We start from the raw sequence: 12850 nt of genomic DNA on the forward strand, positions 1-12850 counted from the left end.
ATTGTAATTCAGTGTTTGGTGGTTGATTGCTAACCACTCAAATACATATCTTCTTCCTTTCCTCCTTTCCTGACTTCCCCTGTTTTTCTCTAAATCATAATTATTGAGCTTGGCATGTTGCCAGGGCTCTGAAGGGTCTGCTCCCAGCTGCACTTCAGGTTCTGGCAAAGTGTCAAAATGTGACATTTATTCACTATACAAAACAAGGGATGGCCAGCCAACAGCCTGTAGAGTGCCTAGTGCAGAGTTGTCTTTGGATTTTGAATAAATTTCTAATTTCTGTTTATAAGTGAAGTAAATGCCCAATGAAGGTTATCACTAGACTTTTTAATATTTTGAAAACCAACAAAAACAACATTCACTTTGGGGGAATGAAATATTTAAAGTATTGTTTTGAAATGTTCAAAGGCATAGAGCATGTGCTTTTTAATGAAATGTTTTTGGAAGCTTTCCATAAGCATCAGCAGCTGTGCTTTTTGAATGTCTTGAATTGCCACACTTTGGGCAGAGCTGGAGTATTCACTGCTTTAAAAAACTGAATGCCTGTGTAGGAGAAGATGTAATATGTAGGCTATAGATCTGGGGTCAGTCAAAAGTGGTCATAAGGACGTGTGTGTGTGTGTGTGTGTGTGTGTGTGTGTGTGTGTGTGTGTGTGTGTGTGTGTTTATGGAAGTGTTTGGCTAAAAATTGGTGTTAGTAGAACTGCCTTTCAAAGACATCCTGTAGCTACTAAATCACTAAGGGCTTAAAGATGTGTTACTTTTTCTTGTTATGGCTTGAATATGCTTGTTTTGTGCCTATTTTAAAAGAATCTTTAAAATTATGTGTATGAATGTTGCTTGCCATGTATATATGTGAACTACACGTACGGTGCCTGCAGAGGCCAGAAGAGGGCATTGGGTTTTCTGGAACTGGAGTTGATTGTTAGCCATCACGTGAGTGCTGCAAGCTGAGTCTGGGTTCTCTTAAAAACAACTTGCAGTGTGTGATCTTAACTGCTGGACCCTCCCTCTCTCCAGCTTCTGAATTATGTACTTAAAAGTTTGCATAATGAATATATTTAGTTGGTAAATATAGATGTCTGTCCATGTATGTGTGTCTGTTTTGAGTGTCTATTAAATGGATAGTTATGTGAGTCACTGTTTGAAATTAAAGATATGTGACTAGTCAATTTAAAATTATAGTAAAGATTTTGAGTTTTAATAAAAAAAATTAGGAATAAATAGAAAGTTGGTGTTTTAGTGATCTGTGTTGAAACACAGTTCATGAATGAAGCTGTGTGAGGAGATTCTGAGAGCTTGTGAAGAAACTCCAAGTAAGCAAGAAAAACGTCTTGTTGGAATGTGCTTCTGCGCTCCTCCCAGGTGTAATAAACAGGAGGGGGTTTACCATCATCTTATCCAGTATTCAGAATGGCATTTCTGAACATGAGTTATTCTTGTGATTGTGTACAACCTAAACTCATGTGACCTGACTCTTGTGTTCACTTGTATACTACTCAAGTGAACTTTGCTTGTAATGACTTTGTCTAACCCTCAGAGCATAAATTGTCTGATGCCTTGAATAAAGATGGCTATTGCATAAGACTTTATTTAGTAGGCCACATTTTTAGACTTCACTCTCCCAGGTTCATGCAGCCAATTAGAGTGGTAACAACTTGTACTTGTTATGCAAATTACTCTATTAAAATATTCCAGATTTTATTCCTTTTTGGTTTAAGAGATTAGACCTGTGAAATGAGATTGTTGCCAGGACGCTAGGAGAGAATATTTTCTTTGCCTCTTTCAGCTTTTATGGCTCCAGACATTTCTTGTTTTATGACTAACCTTTGTTTCATCTTCTACAACCTCAAACTTCCTCTTTCTTTCTTTTTTTTCCTTTTTCTTTTTTTAAATTGCATTTTTAAAATTTACATTTCAAATGTCATCCCCTTCCCCAGTTTCCCACCCAGAAACCCCCTATCCCATCTCCCCTCCCCCTTCTTCTATGATGGTATTCCCCCTCCTCACCCACCCACCCCTTCCCACCTCCCTGCCCTGACATTCCCCTACACTCGGGGTTGGGGGGGCAGCCTTGGCAGGACCAAGGACTTTTCCTCCCATTGGTGCCCAACAAGGCCATCCTTTGCTACATATGCAGCTGGAGCCATGGGTCTGTCCATGTGTACTCTTTGGATGGTGGTTTAGTCCCTGGGAGCTCTGATTGTTTGGTATTGTTTTTCTTATGGGGTTGCAAACCCCTTCAGTTCCTTCAGTCTTTCTCTAACTCCTCCACTGGGGACCCCATTCTCAGTTCAATGATTGGCTTGGAGCATTCACCTCTGTATTTGTCATGCTCTGGCAGAGCCTCAAAGGAGACAGCTATATCAGGCTCCTGTCAGCATGCACTTCTTGGCATCAGCAATTGTCTGAGTTTGGTGGCTGTATGTGTATGGGTTGCATCCTCAGGTGGATCAGTCTCTGCTCCAAACTTTGTCTCCATATCTCCTCTTGTGAATACTTTTGTTCCCCCTTTTAAGAAAGACTGAAGCACCCACACTTTGGTCATCCTTCTTCGAAACTCCCTCTTTCTTCTCTGAAAGGTATACTACTAGTGGTGGCGCACGCCTTTAATCCCAGCACTAGGGAGGCAGAAGCAGGCAGATCTCTGAGTTTAAGGCCACCCTGGTTTACAGAAGAAACCTTGCCATGAATGAATGTATAAACATGATTATATTTAAGACCAACCTATATAATCTAGAGTTAGTTTATCCTGTTTGAATACTTTCGTACATATTCATAGCACACAGAAATTGGATAACTTTTAGGAAACTAGCATTCAGTTTACAAATAGTCTGGAAGCCATGATGAGATGAGAAAAATGAGTTAAGATTAAATTGACATTGAGTGGGTGGCCATACCATTTGTTTACTTTGTGGTTTTATGATCTTAATATAGGCTTCTGGTTGTTGTAGGTGTTGAGACTGTTTATATAGATATTTCTTGCTATGGAGGGAGTGAAACTGCATGTTATACTTACTAATAATCTAGTATACAGAAAATTAAATATGTTGGTAGAGTTAGTACTTCATTGAAGAAGTAATGCATTACTGAGCTTTTATATTTTCTTTTTCGAGAGAGTTTTAGTGTGTTGCTTAGACTGGTTTCCAACCTGCATTTATGGGTGATGATGATGTTCTCCTTCAGCCGGCGCATGCTGGGCTGACTCACTTTACTGCTTTTACAGTGAATTCACCAGGTCAGATACAGAGTGCTGAGAAAGGCTTCCTTGGAAATGAAGTTAGTATTTGCAAGTGAATGGGAATGTGTGCTTATGTAAGTCATTAATGTACTGAGAAGTTTTAAATCTGGGCTTTTACCTCCTAAAATATATTTATCTAGTGCTCATTTTACCATTTATTTTTTTACTTTGTTCTTAAAGATCTTTTCATAGATTTAAAAGATTTATGATAGGTTATTAAATATGTAAAAAAGTACTTAAGGGAACTTCAGATTAAAACTACAATGAGATAACACTTTATACTCTCCAAAATGGCTAAAATTAGATTTGCAGCCCCAACTGTTGGCAAAAATGTCAGGAAGCAGAACTTGCTCTCATATGCTGTTGGTTGAATAGAAAATGGCACAACTACCTTAGGAAAGGGTTTGTTAAGATTTTTAAATATAAAATTTGACATGCACATAATAACCATCCCTATATTTCCCCTTCCGAACAGAAAACAATCCACAGAATGTGCTATGTAATACATATATATATATATGTATTTGTATATATATATGTATATATATATATATATATATATATATATATATAAATCTCAATATGTATAGGTGTTTGACTTTCACAACTAAGCCAGGTACTATTAGACGTCTAATAGATGGAGATTAGAATGTTGTTAAATATTATATACAAGACAGCCCCCGACAACTAAAAATTGTATTCTTTTTTACAGCGGTAATGCTGAAGTTGTAAAACCCTGTTTTAAATAAGTTTTAAAAGTTTCCATTGCAAATCAAAACAACTCTGAGCTTCCACTTCACAGCAGTCAGAATGGCTAAGATAAAAAACTCAGGTGACAACAGATGCTGTCAAGGATGTGGAGAAAAGAGGAACAGTCCTCCATTGTTGGTGGGATTGCAAGCTGATACAAACACTCTATAAATACATCTGGCAGTTCCTTAGAAATTTGCACACAGTATTACCTGAGGACCCAGCTATACCACTCCTGACATATACCCAAACCATGATTCAGCATATAACAAGGACACCAGCTCCACTGTGTTCATCACAGCCTTATTTATAATAGCCAAAAGCAGGAAAGAACCCAGATTTCCCTCAACAAAGGAATAGATACAGAAAATGTGGTACATTTACACAATGGAGTGTTACTCCGCTATTGAAAACAATGACTTCGTTAAATTCTAAGGCAAATGGATGAAACTAGAAAATATCATTCTGAGTGAGGTAACCCAATCTCAAGAACAGACATGGTATACACTCACTAACAAGTGGTTATTAGCCCCAAAGACAGATACTCAAGATATAATTCACAGACCATATGAAGCTGAAGAAGAAGGAAGACCAAAATGTAGATGCCTCAGTCCTTCTCAGAAGGGGGAAAAATACTCATGGGAAAAAGTACAGGGACAGAGTAGAGCAGAGAATGAAGGAAAGGCCATCTAGAGACTGCCTCACCCACCTGTGGATCCATCCCATTTGCAGCCACCAAACCCAGTCACTATTGCTGATGCCAAGAAGTGCTTGCTGACAGGAGCCTTATATGGATGTCTCCTGAGAGGCTCTGCCAGAGCCTTACTGACACAGATGAGGATGCTTGCAGCTAACCATCAGACTGAGCATGGTGACCTCAATGGAGGAGTTAGAGAAAGGACTGAAGGAGATGAAGGGGTTTGCAACCCCACAGGAAGAACAACAATTTCAACCAACCAACGCCCCCCCCCCCCCCGGGAGTTCCAAACACCAACTAAATAATACACATGGATGGCTCTATCTTCATATGTGGCAGAGGACTGCATTTTCTGGCATCAATACAGGGAGAAACCCTTGGTCCTGTGAAGGCTCCTTTCCCTAATGTAGGCAAATGCCAAGGTGTTGAGGTGGGATTGTGTGGGTGGGTGTGGGAGCAGCTTCACAGAAGCAGGGGAGAGGGGAAGGGGTATGGGAGAGTAGAGAAAGGGAGTAACATTTGAAATGTAAATACGTAAAATATCTAATAAAAATTAAAATAAATAAAATATTAAAAACTGAAACAGCTGTTTTTAGCAAATGGCTAAACATATAATAAAAAAAAAAGTTTCCATGTAGCCTTTTTAATGGTCATACTAGAGAAGAATTTGGGAGCCTTTTATTATACAGAATTAAACAATAGGAATATTTTGGGCTCCTGAACTATGCATGATTTCTGTCATGTATTCCTTTTCCACACTTCTCTTGTATTAACCTGTCATTTAACTATTTATTTAGAGGCAGGCTCTCACTATGTAGTCCTGGCTGGCCTGGAACTCATTGTACTCATCAGATTGGCTTCAGACTCACAGAGATGTGCTTGCCTCTGCCTCCTGAGTGCTGGGGTTAAAGGTGTGTGCCACCATGCCCAGCTCACAAAACTATTTTTTAGAGATGTTTTTGGTGAATAGTAAAATTAATTAAAAGTACAGAGGTTTTCCCTATTCTTCCCACAGGTACAACTTCTCTTGGCAGTGCAACTAAATAAGCCTTCCTTGGCACATTATTACTAACCGAAGTCCCACATTTACATTAAGGTTCATTATTTTGTAATAGTGTTCTAAAAATTTTGCCAATTGTTTAGAAGCACATATCTGATATTATAGTATCATAGAAAGTTTTACTACTTTAAAATTCTTCTACATATTCCCAATCCTTCCTCACTCTTGACAACTCCTGATCATTTTAATGCCTCTGTGACCCCACTCCCTGAATGTTAATAGTTGGAACTTTACAGAAACCCTTCTTAGACTGGGTCAGTTTGACTTAGCAATATGCAATTATGCTTTCTCTATTTTTTTCTCATAACTTGCTACCTTATTCCTTATTAGTGCTGAATTTGTATGTTGACGCTACATTTTTCCACTCATGGAAGAACATCCTTATTTACTTCCTGATTTTGGCAATTAAAAATAAAGGTGCTATAAAGATGTATATACAGTTTTTTTAAAAATATGAAGTATGTTTGTAATTATTTACTAAATACAGGGAATGATTAGTGTATTGGACTGTCTTCCAGAGTGGCCCTACCAGTTTTCCTTCTTTTCAGTAGCGCTTACTTCCCTTACCTACACATTTAGAAGTGTGCTTAGTTTCCAAATTGTCCAGCTATCTTTGTCTTTGTTGATTATTTGTATAATTCCTTACTGGTTTAAGAACCAACACTGTATGATTACTATTCTTTTTAATTTGTGATTTAATGCTAGAATATGTTTTTTTTTTTTTTTTTTTTTTTTTTTGGTGGGGGAAGTGTGGGGCAGGGTCTGTCTATGTAGCCTCGATTATCTTAGAACTCACTGTGTAGATCAGGCTGGCCTTGAACTCAACAGTAATCCTCCTGCTTTTACCTCTTGTATGCTGGAGTTAAAGGTTTGAGCCTCTCTGCCGAGCTAGAATTTGGTTCTTTTTTTTTTTTTTTTTTAAGATTTATTTATTTATTATATATAAGTACACTGTAGCTGTCTTCAGATACACCAGAAGAGGGCATCAGATCTCTTTACAGATGGTTGTGAGCCACCATATGGTTGCTGGGAATTGAACTCATAACCTCTGGAAGAGCAGTCGGGTGCTCTTAACCGCTGAGCCATCTCTCCAGCCCTAGAATTTGGTTCTTAATAGTCCATGTCTCTACTTGAAATATTCACTGGGGACTCCTCTTGGATATCCTGTTGTTGACCTGTGTCATGGAGATATTCTGCAGCTTTGGATCTGCAGGACTGGTCCTTTCTTGTGTTCCAGCAGATCGCAGATGGGTAGGTGTTAGGGTGGGCCAACTCAAAGCCCTGGATCTGGGCCTGGGAGGTAGCTGAGTGGGTTAGCTCCCCGCCCTCCTGCTTCTTCACTAGCAGGGTGAGTTCTCCAGCAATGCCCAGGCTAGTCCACTTAACACTGCAGCCAGCAGAGGGTAGAGCCTGCTCTCCAGAGTGTGGTGGCTGGCAAGGGGTGGGGCTAGCTCAGCACAGTGCCTTGGGTGGCAGTCCAGACTACAGACGTTTGCTTAGCTTTTGGTGGTAACTTGGCCATAGACATCAAAACCCTAGCTGCATTAGGACCTAGGACCATGGACCATGGAAGTGGCCCTTGGTGGCAGCCTGCATGAAGCCCATAGGTTCCTCCTATCTCCCTATTCCTCACTACCATCCAGTCTCCAGTTTCACCTTTCTCCAGTCTGTGAACCCCTTGGCTTCTCTTTCTCTTCCATCTCCCTACTTTCCATCTTTTCTCACACCCCATCACACATTCTCCGTCACAGTGACACTCACAGGAGGCTCTGATGTCTTTCAGGCTCTCCAGGACAGCCACAAATTCATATTTCTGTGTAGGTATATGAATACACAAACATGTACTTCTAATGTAAGTAAATATTACAATGATATGTCATTTCATTATTAGAAGTCATGTTACATACTTTAATAAGGATAGGGAGAGGGACAGAGTTCTATAAGTTATGTGATTGACCTAAGACTCTTGATGAGCTGTACCCCTGAGCTGGAAATGTTGCTAGTGACATTCAGTCTCCTGCACTGTTCCTCTATGGGGGAGGATGCTGGAGAGTGCTAGATTTTAGTCCTCTTCCTCCCTCTGTGAGGTCAGAGGCTCTGTTAACACCACCACAGAGTGGGTTGCAAGCTAAACAGATTTTCCTTTGTTAAGAAGGTTGGACTGCTACTGTCTATTTCAGAGTGCTTCTGTGTCACTTCTTTTTGTCATAACATTTCTCCCTAATATTTATTTTGAGAACTCAGTTGGTTCCAGAAGGTAAAATTCAAAAAAGTATGAGAACTACCTAAAATTGGATCCTCGAGTTTTTAAAGTCAGAAAGCTGCCTGCATCTAGCTTCAACAGTTGGTTAATTACACTTGAGGTTTTCCTGTCTTTGCTTGGAAACACTCCTACATGTCCATTTCTGTTCTAGTAACCGCTATTGGATTTTACTATCAGCCTCTTCAGTTTTGTGGGTATGGCTTACTTTTTGTGATCTCATCTCTTATTTGGATCCAGGAAGAGTTTTTGTTTTTTTTTGTTTTTTGGTTTTTTTTTTTACTTTGTTTGGTGTTTACTTGTTAGGGTGAGCCTCTTAATTTTTACAAAATGTAACTGGAAATCAGGAACCTGCTGTAAGTTGTTTTATTCCCCCCTGGCTGACAGTGTGATACCCATGTTCCGTCTCTAGAGGTTCCGCATGCGATGCAAGACTGAGCTTCTTGCAGCCTTCCTCAGAACGCCTGGGAAGTTGGAATCTCTGAACGAATTGATGTGGTCAGTTGAGCAGTGTTTAAAATGGGGAGTGGGGTGAGTGTGAAGAGTAAAGGAACAAAGGGTCCTCAACTCTCCCACCCCCACCCCCAGCCCTTTAAAGTAGAATTTAATAGGAAATCTAGGCAATACCAATTTCATTTTAAAGGTGCGTGTGTACGTTTGTACATAAGCATATGTTTATACGTTAGATGTGACACTAATTTATCAGAGACTATATTTTCAAGTAAGATGGAGTAATTTAGAGAATAGTTTTCATAAGCCAACGATCCATTGTTGTAATAGAAAGTTCATGATAACCTATAAAGGAAGGAAAATTACATACATATGTACATACATACATGTAAAATGATGTTAAAGGGATAGAACTATTTGAATTAATTTTATTTTCTTATAGCAAAACACTTTCCCATCATTTTTAACTTGTTTATGCAATAAGCATTTAGTTATTGCAGTAGTTAATCTTGGGTCAGTATTTGGGGGATGGATGAGGTGATCTTCTGTTCTTAGCAGAAGTATGTGTCACACATAGGAGACTCAATATTTGTGTGCTGATTGATTTTCCCATTTGAGTCTGCTGCTCAAGTACAGTCTTCCATGTGTCAGAAGGCCTTTTGCAACTTGAATTACAGTCATGATTATTACCGAAGGTCATTTTTATGAAGATTGTCATTTTCTTCAGACACTTAACAAGTTCTAGATATGTTCCCCCTTAATTATTAGAATATATATTTTATACCAGGATCCACCCTTGAAAGTTTTCTAGTTAACTGAGAAACAGGTTAGTTTGTGAATCAAAGATGACTCAGACTGAAGGTCATTCTTCTATTTAGTGAGGCAAGAGATGTGAACTTGATGGTTACAGCTTTTCGTTTTAGCATTTGTTTTATGAAGAGGTAGGAATACAAAAACTGAACTTTTACAATAAATATTTTCTTATTTAACAATGAAATAATTGATGACAATTATGTAAAACCACAGGATGCCTAAGGTACTGAGTATTAATTATGTTCATTCTCTTTGCAGGCATGATTTGGTCCCCTGGGATTCTGCCTTAGCAGGAAAGAAGTTGGAAATACTTCCTGGAAGGAACTAACACAATACAAACGCCACAGCTTAGTCCTTACATGTCAGCCACCTTACAAATATGGACACATTTCCTAGCATATTTCCACCCGGAGGAGACAGTAGGCTGAATCCTGAACCTGAGTTCCAAAGTATGTTAATAGATGAAAGGGTACGATGTGAACATCATAAACATAATTATCAGGCTCTGAAAATTGAACACAAAAGGTAAGTGACTTAAATTTAGAGATAAAGTATTGGTGGGGGGACAGAGGTTGCTGCTTATAAACTTGTTACTGGAGTTGTACTGGCTGTATCTTTGCTCTGAAACACACACTATATTTTTGTTATTTTGCAGTGTTTTATTAACACTGAATATAGTAAAATATTTTAAATTATTTTGTTCAAATCTATTATTGTATTAAGTGGGTTATGAATGTAGTCTTACTTTAAAAGTAGCAAAACAATAAATGTGTGTGTATTTTTCTCCTTTACAATAAAATTGCTTTCAGAAATTAGTGTTAATAATTCAATAAAAGTTTGCAAAGAAAAACAGCTAAAAGTTTAATGAAATGTCTTTTATCAGCCTTGTTTTTCTGTGTTATTGGTTGCTTTATATGAAGCAGTAAATTTGAAAGTAAAATATTCATTTAAAATTGTTTTTTTTTTTTAAATCAGGTTGCAGGAAGAATATGTAAAATCACAAAATGAACTTAAGCGTGTGTTAAATGAAAAACAAACAAACCAGGAAAAATTCCAACTGCTCCTTGAAGAATTAAGGGGGGAATTAGTAGAGAAAGTTAAGGACATGGAAGCAATGAAACTGCAGGTAAGATTTTATATTTGAATTTATATAAAATTAGTCATGTGGTTAATGGAAATAAGTAGTTTTGGTAAATATGTTTCCTTTTATGTTTAATGGTTCCTCACTCTATCTGCGGTTGATATAATCCATTCTTTCTTATACTCTATGCAACTTCTTAAACTGTAGTCCCCAACCGCATATTAATTAGCCTAAGTAACATGGGGGTCATGAAAAGTGTAGCTTGGGTTTTCCAAAATCTACTTTTAATAATGGTTCTTAAATGTTTTAACCTCCCTTTTAACCCACCACCCACCAGAGGTAGTGGAAAAGAAAGGTTTTTAGGGTATAGGGGAAGTGGACCTGTATAGAAATTCTTTGTAGCATATCCAATCTGCATTGTCAGGAAATCAGCAATTCAGTTCAGAGGTTAGCAGCAGCAGCCTGATCCACTTCCAAACAGTTCATGAATATATTATCAGTCCAGTCCAGTAGTGTTAGGATATCAAACACGAATCAGTGGCAGTGGCATGACCTAGCAGACACAGCCAGGCCTCTGCCAAATCATGACCAGGACCAGCAGGGACACCAGGAGAAGTTCTTTGCTGTGCCTTTCTCAACAAAGTGAAGATATGCGAGACCAAGAAGTGTTGCAAAGCTATCTATGTAAGCCCATTGCCAACACTGTGCGTTAGTCTTATTTATAGTCCAACCACATGTCCTCTCATGGGCCTCATCACATGAGTCTGTCTCAGCAAAACTCCTCTGTCAGCTGATAACACTCTGCCAACTGGCTTGAGTCTGCAGAAGTGGCAGGATGCCACCAGAGCGTCACCAGAGTTGGTGAGTTTCTCTCAATGGTGTCACCACAAGTGCAGCTCAGCAATGCAGTGTAAGGCGAACCAATACATACATGTGTATTGTTAGTGTATAGTAAGGTGGGGCAAAGCAAACCAATGCTTTTGCTCCCACTGTCTGAGGGCGTCATATTTATATTCCTTCTCTACACATCCTTTCATGTGTCTGCTATAGCAAAACTTCTTTTCACCAGTGTCTGCTTCAGCAAAAAATCCTCTGAGTTCAAGTCCAGCCTAGAACAGAGCAAGTTCTGGGTGAAGAAAAACTTAAATCCAGTGCTTAGGAGACAGGCCTGCAGATCTCTGAGTTCAGAGTCTACAGAGCAAGTTCCAGGACAGCCAAGCTTAGGCAGTGAAGGAGTTGGAAAACAAAAAAATGGTGATAATGTAATAGAATAAGGGGGCCATGTTCCAGCCCCAGCAAGCAGCAGAGCTTGGCAGTTTTGGCCATGTGGCTCTGGTTTTAGAGTCAATAGTAGAAAGGACTTCTGGGATAATTGATGCTGGTGAGCTGCAGCTAAGAAATTAACGGTTATTAGGAAGAGCAGCATCACTGAGGTGAAATATTCTGGGAAGTGTTTTCTGAGAGCACAAAGAAGTTGTGTTCTAGAATAGCCCAGGTTGCACCTCCTGCTGCAGTGGTACTTGGTAATGTGTAAAAGTCACCCAGCTGGCACTGGTTTTGAAGGTGTCATGAAACAGCTGAGGCTGGGCACTATGAGAGGCCATAGGTGAAGGTGCAGTCTCAGTTGCAGTTGATGGCCCAGGACTGAAGGGGTCATGCAAAGGATTTGAGGTTTGTCACCATAAAGAGAGCCTATGAAAGCCTAGTTGCAGCAGAACATATTGGAGATGCCAGTACCATGGGATGATCACCAAGAACAGCAGTGGTAGTGGAGTGGATCAGCCTGAGCTTAGAGTGCCTCAGAGGGCAGAGCTGGAGAAGTGACGCCAGTCTTTTGGCAGAGCCCAGAAGATCATGTGTGGATCCCAGACATTGGAACAAGAAGCTGTAACATTAAAGCTGCTTTGGAGACCCCAAATTTTTGAGATACCAGAGCCATAGGATATCTCCTGAGGAAAGCTGCTAATAAGAAATGGAACCAGCCCAGGAAAAGAAGTTTGTTGCAGTCAACAAAGAGGAAAAAGGAGTTGGAGATCTGAAAACTTTGAAATCAGACATGGAAATGCAGAGTTTGGAGTTTGTCCACCTGGTTTCCTGTCTTGATTTGGGGATTACAGTTAATTGATTGGATGGATCTCAGAAAAGACTTTGAACTTTGGACTTTTAACATTGGTGAGACTGGTATAGATTAAGGGATTTGGGAAATTGGACTAAATGTATTTTTTTTATTATGCTATGGCTAGATATGGCCCCCATAGAGTCATGTGTTTGAAGAAGCCTGTGGAGGTCGGGGAGTAGAATGTGATGGTTTGTATGTGCTTGGCCCATGGAGTGGCATTATTAGGAGGTGTGGCCTTGTTGGTGTAGGTTTGTCACTGTGTTTGGGTTTAAGACCCTCACCCTAGCTGCCTGGAAGTCAGTCTTCCACTAGCAGCCTTCAGATGAAGATGTAGAACTCTCAGCTCCTCCTGCACCATGCCTGCCTGGATGCTGCCATG

The 12850-nt window shown here is 39.5% G+C and overlaps 1 protein-coding gene across 12 annotated transcripts in view; it reads left to right on the forward strand.

The window, feature by feature from the left end:
- The window catches only part of Cep83 (centrosomal protein 83), a 109174-nt gene that overhangs the window by 26380 nt on the left and 69944 nt on the right, over positions 1-12850 (forward strand). For all 12 annotated transcript variants that reach the window (XR_015624320.1, XR_015624321.1, XM_087558468.1 and 9 more), the window contains exons 2-3: positions 9530-9796; positions 10247-10397. Coding sequence is in view for 10 of the 12 variants with exons in the window: in XM_087558468.1 (XP_087414594.1) it covers positions 9651-9796; positions 10247-10397 (297 nt within the window). In the remaining 2 variants the exon portion in view is untranslated. The remainder of the gene's footprint in view (positions 1-9529; positions 9797-10246; positions 10398-12850) is intronic.

Source organism: Rattus norvegicus, chromosome 7 (assembly GCF_021556685.1).
Source record: "Rattus norvegicus strain SHRSP/BbbUtx chromosome 7, alternate assembly SHRSP_T2T, whole genome shotgun sequence".
Lineage (NCBI taxonomy): Eukaryota > Metazoa > Chordata > Mammalia > Rodentia > Muridae > Rattus > Rattus norvegicus.